Here is a 16,350-nt window from a genome sequence, read left to right on the forward strand (position 1 = left end):
ACCAGACAGGGCTGGCAAAAAGTGCTCTTCAATGACGAGTTGCGGTTTTGTCTCACCAGGTGTGATGGTTGGATTCGCGTTTATCGTCGAAGGAATGAGCGTTACACCGAGGCCTGTACTCTAGAGCAGGATCGATTTGGATGTGGAGGGTCCGTCATGGTCTAGGGCGGTGTGTCACAGCATCATCAGACTGAGCTTGTTGTCATTGCAGGCAATCTCAACGCTGTGCATTAGAGGGAAGACATCCTCCTCCCTCATGTGGTACCCTTCCTGCAGGCTCATCCTGATATGACCCTCCAGCATGGCAATGCCACCAGCCATACTGTTTGTTCTGTGCGTGATTTCCTGCAAGACAGGAATGTCTGTGTTCTGCCATGGCCAGCGACGAGCCCAGATCTCAATCCCTTTGAGCACGTCTGGGACCTCTTGGATCAGAGGGTGAGGGCTAGGGCCATTCCCCCCAGAAATGTCCGGGAACTTGCAGGTGCCTTGGTGGAAGAGTGGGGTAACATTTCACAGCAAGAACTGGCAAATCTGGTGTAGTCCATGAGGAGGAGATGCACTACAGTACTTACAGTACTTACAGTACTTACAGTACTTAATATTGACTAGTTTTGATGTTGAACCCCCCCCCTTTGTTCAGTCTGTGGAAAATAAGCGCAGCTGACAGTGAGAGGACATTTCTTTTTTTGCTCAGTGTGTGTGTGTGTGTGTGTGTGTCTGTATACTACTGTTCAAAAGTTTGGGGTCACTTAGAAATGTCCCTGTTTTTGAAAGAAAAGCAAATGTTTTGCCCATTTTTAAAATAACATCAAATTTATCAGAAATACAGTGTTAGATATTATAGATAATGTATATAGATACATTGTTAATATTGTAAATGACTATTGTAGCTGGAAACGGCTGATTTAAAACCCTTTTTTTTTAAATGGAATATCTACATAGGTCTACAGAGGCCCATTATCAGCAACCATCACTCATGTGTTCCAATGGCACGTTGTGTTAGCTAATCCAAGTTTATCATTTTAAAAGGCTAATTGATCATTAGAAAACATTTTTGCAATTTATGTTAGCACAGCTGAAAACTTGTTCTGATTAAAGAAGCAATAAAACTGTCCTTCTTTAGACTAGTTGAGTATCTGGAGCATCAGCATATGTGGGTTCGATTGCAGGCCCAAAATGTCCAGAAACAAAAACCTTTCTTCTGAAACGCGTCAGTATATTCTTGTTCTGAGAAATTAAGGCTATTCCGTGTGAGAAATCGCCAAGAAACTGAAGATCTCGTACTTCTCCCTTCACAGAACCAGTGCGAACTGGCTCTCACCAGAATAGAAAGAGGAGTGGGAGGCCCTGGTGCACAACTGAGCAATTGAGCTATTGTTTGTATTGTTTGTGACTTGCATTAAGTGGGTCAATGACGCTCCCTTATATTCCTTCTTTCCCTTTTTTGCAGCATAACTCTACCACTGAATCCCGAGATCCCCAAAAGCTTTGCTGCTCTGCCAGAGTTTTACATTGAAGATGTGGCCGAGTTCCTGCTTTTTGTTGTGCAGTAAGTTGACAGATCAATGGTCATAATTATTACATAGTGCAGAGCCAGACAAAGAAAAAAAAAATTCTTCAAACTTGGGTGTTAAATTTGTATTTTATTTTATGTCATAAAAACTGGGCTGCTATATCCTTAGTTTTGATTGGCTCCTAAAACAACTTCATTGGAGCTTTAGCCAATCCTGACCAACAGACTCTACAATGAGGACCACCAGAGTGGGATTGATCGTGTTAATTTACCCTGTTTTACCTGAAGCAAATGTTTCAGTTTATCTTTTATACATTTTATTGGAGTATTGTATCAATGGTAACTTCAAAGGGATGTGATATGAGTAGGGCCAGAAGGATTTCCTAACGATGTGACCCAACCAGAGAAACTCCTGGCCCTGACATGCAGCAGACATTATCTTTCCTTGTATTACTACATGCATGAGGGGGACCCTCTTCCTCCCTGGACAGTCTTCTCTGTTTGACTTTTTCTCAGTCTCCCCTCATTTCCTCGCATCCTCTCTACACCTTCTCAAACCGCATTGGAGGATCCGGTTCAATGGTCCCTCCCCCCAGACCTTCTCCTCCAGTGCGTTATGAGGAGGTGGTGAGCAGAGAGGAAGCAAGAAATCAAGGAAAGATGAATTACATACATTTTAATTAACCTTTCTGATCTCCCCATCCCGGATCCGGGATCGTGAATACAGACTCAAGCTCATTACCATAACGCAACGTTAACTATTCATGAAAATCGCAAATGAAATGAAATAAATATGCTAGCTCTCAAGCTTAGCCTTTTGTTAACAACACTGTCATCTCAGATTTTCAAAATATGCTTCTCAACCATTGCAAAACAAGCATTTGTGTAACAGTATTGATGGCTAACATAGCATTTAGCATTAGCATTCAGCTGGCAACATTTACACAAAAAAACAGAAAAGCATTCAAATAAAATCATTTACCTTTGAAGAACTTCAGATGTTTTCAATGAGGAGACTCTCAGATAGCAAATGTTCAGTTTTTCCTGAAAGATTATTTGTTTAGGACAAATCGCTCCGTTTTCTGCGTCACGTTTAGCTATGAAAAAACCCCTGTATCCAGGATTGTGTAAATCTATCAGCAAGCTCATTAGCATAACACAACGTTAACTATTTATGAAAATCGCAAATGAAATGAAATAAATATGCCATCTCTCAAGCTTAGCCTTTTGTAAACAACACTGTCATCTCAGATTTTCAAAATATGCTTCTCAACCATAGGAAAACAATCATTTGTGTAAAAGTAGCTAGCTAGCGTTAGCATTTCGCGTTAGCATTTAGCGTTAGCATTAGCGTTAGCATCCAGCACGCAACATTAACAAAAACATAAAAGCCTTCAAATAAAATCATTTACCTTTGAAGAACTTCTGATGTTTTCAATGAGGATACTCTCAGTTAGATAGCAGATGCTCAGTTTTTCCAAAAAGATTCCTTGTGTATTAGAAATAGCTCCGTTTTATACATCACATTTGGCTACCAAAAAAAATCCCCAAATTCAGTCCTCAAAACGCGAACTTTTTTCCAAATTAACTCCATAATATCGACTGAAAACATGGCAAACGTTGTTTAGAATCAATCATCAAGGTGTTTTTCACATATCTCTTCATTGATACATCGTTCTTGGACACATGCTTTCTCCCCTGAATCAAATGGTAAAGTAGAAGCAGCTGGCAATTGCGCACCGAATTCGACGCAGGACACCAGGCGGACACTTGGAAAATGTAGTCTCTTATGGTCAATCTTCCAATGATATGCCTACAAATACGTCACAATGCTGCTAAGACCTTGGGCGAACGACAGAAAGTGTAGGCTCATTCGTTGCGCAATCACAGCCATATAAGGAGAGAATGGAAAACAGAGCTTCAGAAATTCTGCTAATTCCTGGGTGATGCATCATCTTGGTTTTGCCTGTAGAATGAGTTCTGGGGCACTTACAGACAAAATCTTTGCAGATTCTGAAACTTCAGAGTGTTTTCTTTCCAAACTGTCAAGAATATGCATAGTCGAGCATCTTTTCGTGACAAAATATCGCGCTTAAAACGGGAACGTTTTTTATCCAAAAATGAAATAGCGCCCCTAGAGCTCTAACAGGTTAACACCCCTCCCAAATTGCTGGTTACACAATATGAATTAACAAGGGTATATCTGCAGAACACTTTTAAATTAGAGGGTGTTTGAATGGGGGTCATATAAAAATTACCTTTTAAAAAAGGTAAAATAATGCATCTTCTGAGAAATGGATTTTGACTGAAAGTCAGCATCCATTTTCGATGCCCTGCCAGGTATTCCCCTCAGGTCCTGTATGAGCCCTGCGTCCAGAACATTGTCACCTTCCTGGTGGTGTTCATCTGCAGTCAGAACTACATCCGGAACCCCTACCTGATCGCCAAGCTGGTGGAGGTTCTGTTTGTCACCAACCCAGCTGTGCAGCCGCGCACCCAGCGCTTCTCTGAGATGATGGAGAACCACCAACTGTCCGTCAAACATTTGGTCCCAGCCCTCATGAAGTTCTACACTGGTGAGACCACTTGGTGCAGGGGGATTCAGTTTTGCGCTACATCCACTGTAGTTGGTTCCATCAACTACAGTGGATGTGTAGTACGGCTTGACTCGACTCAGTTGTCTGAAAATGTTAAGTGGACTGATTCTCACAGGCAACTGACTGAGTGACTCCTCCCTCCCACAGACGTGGAGCACACCGGTGCCACCAGCGAGTTCTATGACAAGTTCACCATCCGCTACCACATCAGCACCATCTTCAAGAGCCTCTGGCAGAACATGGGCCACCATGGCACTTTCCTGGAAGAGTTCAAGTAAGTGGGCTAAAATCAAAGCTTAGTATTTATCCCATGACAATTACTTTTATGGTGACGGCCTGGTCTAAATAGGTGTCCGGTCATGGTTGTATGCTGCGTGTAAAATGTACTCGGAACTAGTTCAGACTCGTAGTGAATTTTCTGTGTGGCTTCCACAGGCCTCCCAGTCAATCAATACATCTGTTTGTTCCCCTGTAGCTCCGGGAAACAGTTTGTGCGTTACATCAACATGCTGATCAACGACACCACCTTCCTGCTGGACGAGAGCCTGGAGTCCCTGAAGCGCATCCATGAGGTCCAGGAGGAGATGAAGAACAAGGAGCAGTGGGATCAGCTTCCCAGGGTCAGTACGGAATTTCTGGGGAAAAAACAAATAGGTTGTGAAGTGCTTATAAATGTGTTACGAAGCTCATTTCTAGTGCCTTAAGACTGAAACACTGAGTGTTCCTCCATTTCTCCCTCAGGAGCAGCAGCAGAGCCGCCAGTCCCAGCTGACCCAGGATGAGCGGGTGTCACGCTCCTACCTGGCCCTGGCTACAGAGACGGTCGACATGTTCCACATCCTCACCAAGCAGGTCCAGAAGCCCTTCCTCCGGCCCGTGAGTACCACTCTGACCAGGAAAAATGCACATTTGAATCATGCTCTGTTTCCAGGGCTACAAAGGCAGAGGGGCTCTAGAACACCCCATTTACTAATGTTGTTTTTGACAAAGATTAAAATTACTTTTACTGGCTGTCAACACAGCCACATACAGCCGCCGACAACAACAATAGAGCATTGAGAAGAAAAAACGATGTGCTGGTCTACTCGAATGGATGAAACATTAAGGCCTCTTTGAAAAGGGTATCCTGTGACTGGTGGGAAAACCAAGGGGATGATGGCCACCACTTAGTAAATGGAAAATGTAGAAAAATGTATTATGTGGTTTACTTTTCACTATCAAGGCACTCTTGAAGAAAACGCAGGGAATAACTTCTTGATTTAAAAAGTGTTTATTGTCGGGCCTCCCGGGTGGCACAGTGGTCTAAGGTGCTGCATCGCTGTGCTACCAGAGACTCTGGGTTCGAGCCCAGGCTCTATCGCAGCCGGCTGCGACCGGGAGGTCCATGGGGCGACGCACAATTGGCCTAGCGTCGTCCGGGTTAGGGAGGGTTTGGCCTTGTCTCATCGCGCACCAGCGACTCTTGTGGCTGGCCGGGAACAGTGCACACTGACCAGGTCGCTAGGTGTACGGTGTTTCCTCTGACACATTGGTGCGGCTGGCTTCCGGGTTGGATGCGCGCTGTGTTAAAAAGCAGTGCGGCTTGGTTGGGTTGTGTTTCGGAGGACTGTGGCTCTCGACCTTCGTCTCTCCCGAGCCCGTATGGGAGTTGTAGCGATAAGACAAGACAGTAACTACTAATAATTTGACACCACGAAATTGGGGAGAAAAAGGGGGTAATATATATTATATATATATTTTTTAATAAAGTGTTTATTAACACCGCATTACGGTAGAAATATAAATAACCTGAAAAACAAACGCCAAAGTGTTTCGGCCTGGTATGTCCGTTTTCTTCCATGATGGGAAAGTAAGGCCCAACATTCATTTGTCTACATTTTTTGTTTACTAAGTGGTCGCAATCATCCCCTTTTAGCTTTTCTTACGAGAATAGAACATATTTTTTTAGCTGACCCAGGATGTGCAGCAGCACAAAATACAGTTGAACAACTTAGCCAAATACACCTTGGCCAAATAAATTTTAATTCAGTTTTTACCAATTCCTGACATTTAATTCTAGTAAAAATTCCCGGTCTTAGGTCAGTTAGGATCACAACTTTATTTTTAGAAATTGAAATGTCAGAATAATAGTAGAGAATGATTTAATGATGGCTTTGTGATGGCCACTCCAATACCTTGACTTGGTTGTCCTTAAGCCATTTTGCCACAACTTTGGAAGTATGCTTGGGGCCATTGCGTCAATATATCCACATCATTTTCCTTTCCTCATGATGACATCTATTTTGTGAAGTGCACCAGACCCTCCTGCAGCAAGGCACCCCCACGGTTGGGATGGTGTTCTTCGGCTTGCAAGCCTCCCCCTTTTTCCTCCAAACATAACGATGGTCATTATAGCCAAACAGTTCTATTTTCATTTCATCAGACCAGAGGACATTTCTCCAAAAAGTACCATCTTTGTCCCCATGAGCAGTTGCAAACCGTAGTCTGGCTTTTTTTATGGTGGTTTTGGAGCAGTGGCTCAGCTATTGCTGAGCGGCCTTTCAGGTTTTGTCGATATAGGACTCGTTTTTACTGTGGATATAGATACTTTTGTACCTGTTTCCTCCAGCATCTTCACAAGGTCCTTTGCTGTTGTTCTGGGATTGATTTGCACTTTTCTCACCAAAGTACGTTCATCTACAGTGGGGCAAAAAAGTATTTAGTCAGCCACCAATTGTGCAAGTTCTCCCACTTAAAAAAAGATGAGGCCTGTAATTTTCATCATAGGTACACTTCAACTAGGACAGACAAAATTTGAAAAAAAATCCAGAAAATCACATTGTAGGATTTTTAATGAATTTATTTGCAAATTATGGTGGAAAATAAGTATTTGGTCACCTACAAACAAGCAAGATTTCTGGCTCTCACAGACCTGTAACTTCTTCTTTAAGAGGCTCCTCTGTCCTCCACTCGTTACCTGTATTAAAGGCACCTGTTTGAACTTGTTATCAGTATAAAAGACACCTGTCCACAACCTCAAACAGTCACACTCCAAACTCCACTATGGCCAAGACCAAAGAGCTGTCAAAGGACACCAGAAACAAAATTGTAGACCTGCACCAGGTTGGGAAGACTGATTCTGCAATAGGTAAGCAGCTTGGTTTGAAGAAATCAACTGTGGGAGCAATTATTAGGAAATGAAAGACATACAAGACCACTGAGGAATCTTCCTCGATCTGGGGCTCCACGCAAGATCTCACCCCGTGGGGTCAAAATGATCACAACGGTGAGCAAAAATCCCAGAACCACATGGGGGGACCTAGTGAATGACCTGCAGAGAGCTGGGACCAAAGTAACAAAGCCTACCATCAGTAACACACTACGCCGCCAGGGACTCAAATCCTGCAGTGCCAGACGTGTCCCCCTGCTTAAGCCCGTCTGAAGTTTGCTAGAGAGCATTTGGATGATCCAGAAGAAGGTTGGGAGAATGTCAGATGAAACCAAAATATAACTTTTTGGTAAAAACTCAACTCGTCGTGTTTGAAGGACAAAGAATGCTGAGTTGCATCCAAAGAACACCATACCTATCGTGAAGCATGGGGGTGGAAACATCATGCTTTGGGGCTTTGCAAAGGGACCAGGACGACTGATCCGTGTAAAGGAAAGAATGAATGGGGCCATGTATTGTGAGATTTTGAGTGAAAACCTCCTTCCATCAGCAAGGGCATTGAAGATGAAAGGTGGCTGGGTCTTTCAGCATGACAATGATCCCGGGCAACGAAGGAGTGGCTTCGTAAGAAGCATTTCAAGGTCCTGGAGTGGCCTAGCCAGTCTCCAGATCTCAACCCCATAGAAAATCTTTGGAGGTAGTTGAAAGTCCATGTTGCCCAGCAACAGCCCCAAAACATCACTGCTCTAGAGGAGATCTGCATGGAGGAATGGGCCAAAATACCAGCAACAGTGTGTGAAAACCTTGTGAAGACTTACAGAAAACATTTGACCTCTGTCATTGCCAACAAAGGGTATAAAACAAAGTATTGAGAAACTTTTGTTATTGACCAAATACTTATTTTCCACCATAATTTGCAAATACATTCATTAAAAATCCTACAATGTGATTTTCTGGATTTTTTTTTCTAATTTTGTCTGTCATAGTTAAAGTGTACCTATGATGAAAATTACAGGCCTCTCTCATCTTTTTAAGTGGGAGAACTTGCACATTTGTTTGCTGACTAAATACTTTTTTGCCCCACTGTATAGGAGACAGAACGCGTCTCCTTCCTGAGCGGTATGACGGCTGTGTGGTCCCATGGTGTTTCTACTTGCGTACTATTGTTTGTGCAGATGAACGTGGTACCTTCAGGCGTTTGGAAATTGCTCCCAAGGATGAACCAGACTTGTGGAGGTCAACCATTTATTTTTCTGGAAATGTGATACAGTGAATTGTAAGTGAAATAATCTGTCTGTAAACAATTGTTGGAAAATATTATTGTGTCATGCACAAAGTAGATGTCCTCACCGACTTGCCAAAACTATAGTTTGTTAACAAGACATTTGTGGAATGGTTGAAACACTGAGGTTGGAGTCATTAAAACGACTTTATGTGATCTTCCGTGATGAGCGTTTGGAGTGATACTGGCTGCTCTATCCAGGGCTCAGCCTATCGTTCACACAACAGAATGTAGCACAGCACCCGACTGAAGGAAGAGACAACCTAGTTAGCCAGGATTTTTCACTTGGTACTGGCCCGGTGTGCCACTTGCAAATGTACCTTAATGTCAAGCCCTGTACGGTGTGAAGCCTACTTCAATAGTAACCTTAAACCATTCCTATTCATCGACGTAGATACACAGATATTTTTCCTGGTGACTGAACTTCCTCCTCTGTGCGTTCCAGGAGTTGGGGCCTCGTCTGGCGGCCATGCTGAACTTTAACCTCCAGCAGCTATGCGGGCCCAAGTGCCGGGACCTGAAGGTGGAGAACCCAGAGAAGTACGGTTTTGAGCCCAAGAAGCTCCTAGACCAGCTTACTGATATTTACCTGCAACTTGACTGTGCCCGCTTTGCCAAGGCCATCGCCGACGACCAGGTAAACCGTAGTAGTCGCATACCTGGGTTTTCAAATAGAAAAGTCCCGAAACTGGAAACCCCACCCATCTGGCAAACATTCAAAGTATTTGAACCCATGTCTGAGTAGAAGTCCCAATACATTTTTGTATGGATGCTCTGCTGTATTTTATATACTGTGAAACTTCATGTACAGTGCCTTGCGAAAGTATTCGGCCCCCTTGAACTTTGCGACCTTTTGCCACATTTCAGGCTTCAAACATAAAGATATAAAACTGTATTTTTTTGTGAAGAATCAACAACAAGTGGGACACAATCATGAAGTGGAACGACATTTATTGGATATTTCAAACTTTTTTAACAAATCAAAAACTGAAAAATTGGGCGTGCAAAATTATTCAGCCCCTTTACTTTCAGTGCAGCAAACTCTCTCCAGAAGTTCAGTGAGGATCTCTGAATGATCCAATGTTGACCTAAATGACTAATGATGATAAATACAATCCACCTGTGTGTAATCAAGTCTCCGTATAAATGCACCTGCACTGTGATAGTCTCAGAGGTCCGTTAAAAGCGCAGAGAGCATCATGAAGAACAAGGAACACACCAGGCAGGTCCGAGATACTGTTGTGAAGAAGTTTAAAGCCGGATTTGGATACAAAAAGATTTCCCAAGCTTTAAACATCCCAATGAGCACTGTGCAAGCGATAATATTGAAATGGAAGGAGTATCAGACCACTGCAAATCTACCAAGACCTGGCCGTCCCTCTAAACTTTCAGCTCATACAAGGAGAAGACTGATCAGAGATGCAGCCAAGAGGCCCATGATCACTCTGGATGAACTGCAGAGATCTACAGCTGAGGTGGGAGACTCTGTCCATAGGACAACAATCAGTCGTATATTGCACAAATCTGGCCTTTATGGAAGAGTGGCAAGAAGAAAGCCATTTCTTAAAGATATCCATAAAAAGTGTTGTTTTAAGTTTGCCATAAGCCACCTGGGAGACACACCAAACATGTGGAAGAAGGTGCTCTGGTCAGATGAAACCAAAATTGAACTTTTTGGCAACAATGCAAAACGTTATGTTTGGCGTAAAAGCAACACAGCTCATCACCCTGAACACACCATCCCCACTGTCAAACATGGTGGTGGCAGCATCATGGTTTGGGCCTGCTTTTCTTCAGCAGGGACAGGGAAGATGGTTAAAATTGATGGGAAGATGGATGGAGCCAAATACAGGACCATTCTGGAACAAAACCTGATGGAGTCTGCAAAAGACCTGTGACTGGGACGGAGATTTGTCTTCCAACAAGACAATGATTCAAAACATAAAGCAAAATCTACAATGGAATGGTTCAAAAATAAACATATCCAGGTGTTAGAATGGCCAAGTCAAAGTCCAGACCTGAATCCAATTGAGAATCTGTGGAAAGAACTGAAAACTGCTGTTCACAAATGCTCTCCATCCAACCTCACTGAGCTCGAGCTGTTTTGCAAGGAGGAATGGGAAAAAATGTCAGTCTCTCGATGTGCAAAACTGATAGAGACATACCCCAAGTGACTTACAGCTGTAATCGCAGCAAAAGGTGGCGCTACAAAGTATTAACTTAAGGGGGCTGAATAATTTTGCACGCCCAATTTTTCAGTTTTTGATTTGTTAAAAAAGTTTGAAATATCCAATAAATGTTGTTCCACTTCATGATTGTGTCCCACTTGTTGTTGATTCTTCACAAAAAAATACAGTTTTATATCTTTATGTTTGAAGCCTGAAATGTGGCAAAAGGTCGCAAAGTTCAAGAGGGCCGAATACTTTCGCAAGGCACTGTATATATGACCAGAAAGATTTAACATTTATGACGAATACATTAATTTCATCTAAACTAAACTAAGCCTTGCTAAATAAAGAGCTTTATACATTAAAATAACTGCAGGAAAGACCTTACTGCAACCTGACTGTGTATATTGAGTGTACCGATAGCAATGAATCAGGAAGTAAAAACAGTTCTGACTCAAATGTCTATGGTTACACACCTACACTCCCCTCCCACAGTAAAGTATATCTTTTTTTATTTGGCTCTATACTACAGCCACTCTCCCATAAAGCCCAGATTTGTGAAGGACTGTACTCCTTCTGGCAGGGTCTCCTATCTCAGCCACTCTAATTCTGTCAGAGTGGTCATTGAGTTCTTTGTCACCTTCCTGACCAAGGTCCTTCATGCCTGGTTGCTCAGTTTGGTCGGATGGCTAGCTCTAGGCAGAGTCTGAGTAGTTCCAATGATGGAGACCACTGTGCTCTTGGAAACTTCCAACACTCTAGAAATTGTTTTAGACCCTTCCCCAGATACAGTACAGTGTCTAAGGAAACTATTCAGACCCCTTCACTTTTTCCACATTTTGTTACGTTACAGCCTTATTCTAAAATGGATTAAATACATAAAAACTCCTCAGTAATCTACACACAATACCCCATAATGACAGTGTGAAAACAGGTTTTTAGAAGTTTTTGCAAATTTATTAAAAAAAAATTTAAAAAAATTGTAGTGTCATAACAAAGGGGTGTGAATACTTATGTAAATAAGATTTCATTTAGGTGTATGGTGTGTAAAACATTTAGAATTCAGGATGTAACACATAATGTGGTGTATGCATAAGGCACTGCATCTCAGTGCTAGAGGCATCACTACAGACCCTGGTTCGATCCCGTGCTGTATCACAACCGGACATTATCGGGAGTCACAATTGGCTCAGCGTCATCCGGGTTAGGGGAGGGTTTGGCTGGGGTAGGCCATCATTGTAAATAAGAATTTGTTCTTAACTGACTTGCCTAGTTATATAAAGGTTCGATTCAATAAAAACTTTAGAAATGAAAGCACTTCATCTTAGTGCCTTCAGAAAGTATTCGTACCCCTTTGACTTATTCCACATTATTTTGTGTTTAGTCTAAATTTAAAATAGATAAAATTGAGATGTTTTGTCACTGGCCTAAATACAATACCCCATTATGCCTAAGTGGAATTGTGTTTTTAGAAATGTTTACAAATTAATTAAAAATGAAAAGTTTGTCTTATATGTATGTTGTTCAAACCCTTTTATGGGTAGCGATAATAAGTTCAAGAGTAAAAATGTGCTTAACAAGTCACATAATACGTTGCATGGCCTCACTCGGTGTGCGATAATAGTGTTTAACAACATTTTTGATTGACAACCTCATCTCTGTATCCTACACACACAATTATCTGTAAGGTCCCTCAATCGAGCAGAGAATTTCAAACACAGATTCATCCACAAAGACCAGGGAGGTTTTCCAATGCCTCGTAAATAAGAGCACCTATTGGTAGATGGGTAAAATAATAAACTGATATTGAATTTCCTTTTGAGCATGGTGAAGTTATTAATTGCACTTTGGATGGTGTATCCATACACCCACTCACTACAAAGATGCAATTTACTTTTTGTCCTGAATACAAATTGTATGTTTGGGGTAAATCCAATACAACACGTTACTGAGTACCACTCTCCATATTTTCAAGCGTAGTGGTGGCTGCATCATGTTATGGGTTTGCTTGTAATCGTTAAGGACTGGGAAGTTTTTCAGGATAAACAATCAACTTAATGGAGCTAAGCACAAGCAAAATCCTAGAGGAAAACCTGGTTCAGTCTGCTTTCCACAAGGCACTGGAAGGACTTGGCCTAAACAAAAGGCCAAATCTACACTAGAGTTGCTTACCAAGAAGACAGTGAATGGTCCTGAGTGTCTGAGTTATAGTTTTGATCTACTTAAAAATCTATGTCAAGACCTGAACATGGTTGTCTAGCAATGATCAACAACCGATTTTGAAAAATCTTGAATAATTTTTTAAAGAATTATGGTCAAATATTGCACAATCCAGGTGTGGAAAGATCTTCGACTTACCTAGAAAGACGCCTCTGTTATCGCTGCCAGGGTGCTTTTACAAAGTATTGACTCAGGAGTGTGAATACGTATGTAAATTAGATATTTGTGTATTTCATTTTCGCTATATTTGCTAAAATGTCTGAACATGTTTTCACTTTCATTAAGGGGTTATTGTGTGTAGATGGGTGAGAATATATTTAATACATTTAGAGTTTGGGCAGTAACACAACAAAATGTGGAATAAGTCAAGGGTTTTTAATAATTTCTGAAGGCACTGTATATTGTCACGGGTCGTTGCACCTCAAAAAACAGGATTTCAACACCCACCATCTCAGATTTTTCTGAAATAGTTTCTGTAGTTAGAAACATAAGATTAACATTCATGAAACATTGTTTTGTTTAAATTGAATTTGATCTTTGATTAAGCTAATTGATTGCATCCAAATGTGACTTTTTTAATTTATAGGTTTCATATAATATAATGTTCAATAATTATAGTACCTAACATCCGATTTGGACCATAATTCTTCCTAACAATGAGTAAGATATGAGGAATCCAGGAAAATGATAAAAGACCTCCCACAGATACCCCAACAAACAGTTTACAGTAACAGTTCTGTCTGACACGTAGTATTGCTTCTTTATCCTATGTAATGTATTCCCTCTGCATCTGGTGATGTTTTTTTCCCCCCCTGTTCAGAGAAATTTGCCATTTAACTTACTTGCATTATTTACCATAAACGAATGTTAAGTATCAGGTTTTGCCTACTAAATGCCTCTGTTCCTGCTACTGCCACACCCTTTTATCCAGTTTGCTGGTCTCTTGTGTTTAAAATGGATCACAACATTTTCTTTTAAACTTTTGATAGAAAACCAATTGCTTTTGTGTTCGTGATGAAAATGCATGGTGTGGTCATCCTCAGTTGTTTGTATTTATTATGGATCCCCATTAACTGCTTCCAAGGCAGCAGCTATACTTCCCAGGGTCCAGCAACACTAATGCAGTTTATACAATTTTAATAACATTACAATACATTCACAACACATTAAGTGTGTGCCCTCAGGCCCCTACTCTACTACCACATATCTACAACACAAAATCCATGTGTAAGTGTGTGAATGCGTGTGTCTGTGCTTTTGTTTGTGTTGCTTCACAGTCCCCGCTGTTCCATAAGGTGTATTTTTATCTGTTTTTTTTATCAAATTTTACTGCTGCATCAGTTACCTGATGTGGAATAGAGTTCCATGTAGTCATGGCTCTGTAGTACTGTGCCCTTCCCGTAGTCTGTTCTGGACAGTTCAAGCCATTCCTCCATGAAGGCAATTCAGTTTGTCCTTCTCTTAAGCTTAATCTGTCTCCAGGAAACGGCCCATCTGTGTGTGGTTTAAAGCAAACCATTAGGCCACAGCAGTTCTGAGGCTTCCAATATTATGGTCTTGAATAATGGTAAAAGTCCCAAACACCCACAGTATAGTCTTTGGTAATGTTGGGTTTAATGGGGGAATGTCACTAATCACACTACATATCACTATGTTTTAGAATAGTTTTATTGATAAAAATGACTGCCATGCAATGGTTTATAATTAGGGATGAAAATGTCGGTCAATTTGCTGCCGACTAACCAACCCTCATTAACTGGTCAACAAAATTTCAAATAGTAAAATGATGTGACCAACAGAAAATGGCCTACTATCCATCCATACAAGGAACTAACATTTTTAATGAAGAGCTTAATGGAAACATGCAACAATAGCAAGCCTGTCATCTTAGTCAAATGGCTATAGCCTATTGTTGAACATGCAACTCCTGTAATGAAGCAGCTAATAAAACAGGTTTCACATTTGCCAAAAGGAAATTTGTGGGAAAACGCAGTTCCAAACAGCGCACAGCATATGGTTCCATATGTGAGAGATGAAAATCTCTATTAGAATTTAAAAAGATGGGGAATCTAATAGCAACAACTAGGATGGGTTGCTAATATGACTAGGATTGTGTCTTCTGGACAACTAAAGAAAAATGTATGGTTAATGGCATGAGGGTCTTTATAAAATAAATTGCCTCCACGTTTCTATGGTTGGATTTTCGCAAGGCTACTTTGAAGCAAAGAAATTTAAAGTAAAACGCTCAGCTTTCAAACAATTCTACTGCCTCAAGCTTGTTGCAAAGTAGTGGATGATGTGCTGTTAGCCTGCCTACTGTTGACTGAAACGCTTGAATTACGAGTTGAGATTGAGAACCAAATATCCTTTTTAATATTGGCCATCCCTCAAAAAATGTTTGAAACGTGTTGCATTTAGGATGGTTATTTGTTGCGAAATGACTGGGCTTATAAAAGCACGTTTTACTCCAGAACCAGTTTGTCGTTGCACATCTCACACAAGAGCATTGCAGATTTTGTGGCGATCAAATGTTTGATAATATTCAGACGTCTGGGTCTGCTCAAAGACGAGATCGGTAGCCCTCAGATTGCGTCTCTGACCTGCTCTCATTAGACGAGTGTCTGTGAAGGCCGTGCTCCCTGAGTAGGCAAAGACAGGGATTTTGTCTCCCATCTCAAAAACTTGTCGGGACTGCTAAATCGGTGCCAAAATCGTGTAGTGTCCACCTAGCTTAAGAAACGGGCAAACTGAATCGTTTTCATTGAGGACTGGCTTGACTTGTGAGGATGACCACACAATGTATTTTCATCATGAGCTAAAGCCATTGGTTTTCAACCCGAAGTTGCAAAGAAAATGTTGTAATCCATTTAATAAACACTAGACCAGCTAAATTGATAAAAGGGTATGGCAGTAGCAGGAACATTGGCATCTAGTTAGTGGGCAAAACCTGGTACTTTAACACTAATTAATGGTAAATAATGCAATTATCTTCAACGGCTATTTTCTCTGAACAGGCAGAAAGAAACATCAGATTTACAAGGCAGTACATCACATAGGATAAAGAAGCAATAGTCAAAGCCGCAGCTCCATACTACTTGTCAGACATAGAGAACTGATACTGTATACCAGTTGTTGGGGTGGGGTTCCTTGGGTGGCATTTCACAATTTGATTCTATTCCACGTCTTGCTTAATGGTAGTATGTTGGGTACAACAGTACCAGTGAAAAGTTTGACACACCTACTCATTTAGGGTTTTTATTTGTACTGTTTTCAAAATTGTAGAATAATAGAGAGAACATCAAAACTATGAAATGACATATGGAATCATGTAGTAACCAAAAATATGTTTTATATTTGAGTTTCTTCAAAGTAGCCACCCTTTGCCTTGAAGACAGCTTTGCACCCTCTTGGCATTCTCT

General features: G+C 41.2%; 1 protein-coding gene across 10 annotated transcripts in view; it reads left to right on the plus strand.

The window, feature by feature from the left end:
• LOC110491883 (ubiquitin conjugation factor E4 B) overlaps positions 1-16,350 on the plus strand; it is a 99,369-nt gene that overhangs the window by 73,027 nt on the left and 9,992 nt on the right. For 6 of the 10 annotated variants that reach the window (XM_036946775.2, XM_036946774.2, XM_090202621.1 and 3 more), the window contains 6 exons: positions 1,454-1,552; positions 3,857-4,092; positions 4,261-4,387; positions 4,589-4,733; positions 4,855-4,989; positions 8,989-9,180. In XM_036946775.2, coding sequence (XP_036802670.1) covers positions 1,454-1,552; positions 3,857-4,092; positions 4,261-4,387; positions 4,589-4,733; positions 4,855-4,989; positions 8,989-9,180 — 934 coding nt within the window. The remainder of the gene's footprint in view (positions 1-1,453; positions 1,553-3,856; positions 4,093-4,260; positions 4,388-4,588; positions 4,734-4,854; positions 4,990-8,988; positions 9,181-16,350) is intronic. The other 4 variants (XM_036946776.2, XM_090202626.1, XM_090202623.1 and 1 more) reach the window with 1 other exon arrangement.

This window comes from Oncorhynchus mykiss, chromosome 16, assembly GCF_057628025.1.
Source record: "Oncorhynchus mykiss isolate SJ-2025 chromosome 16, ASM5762802v1, whole genome shotgun sequence".
In the NCBI taxonomy this organism is placed as follows: domain Eukaryota; kingdom Metazoa; phylum Chordata; class Actinopteri; order Salmoniformes; family Salmonidae; genus Oncorhynchus; species Oncorhynchus mykiss.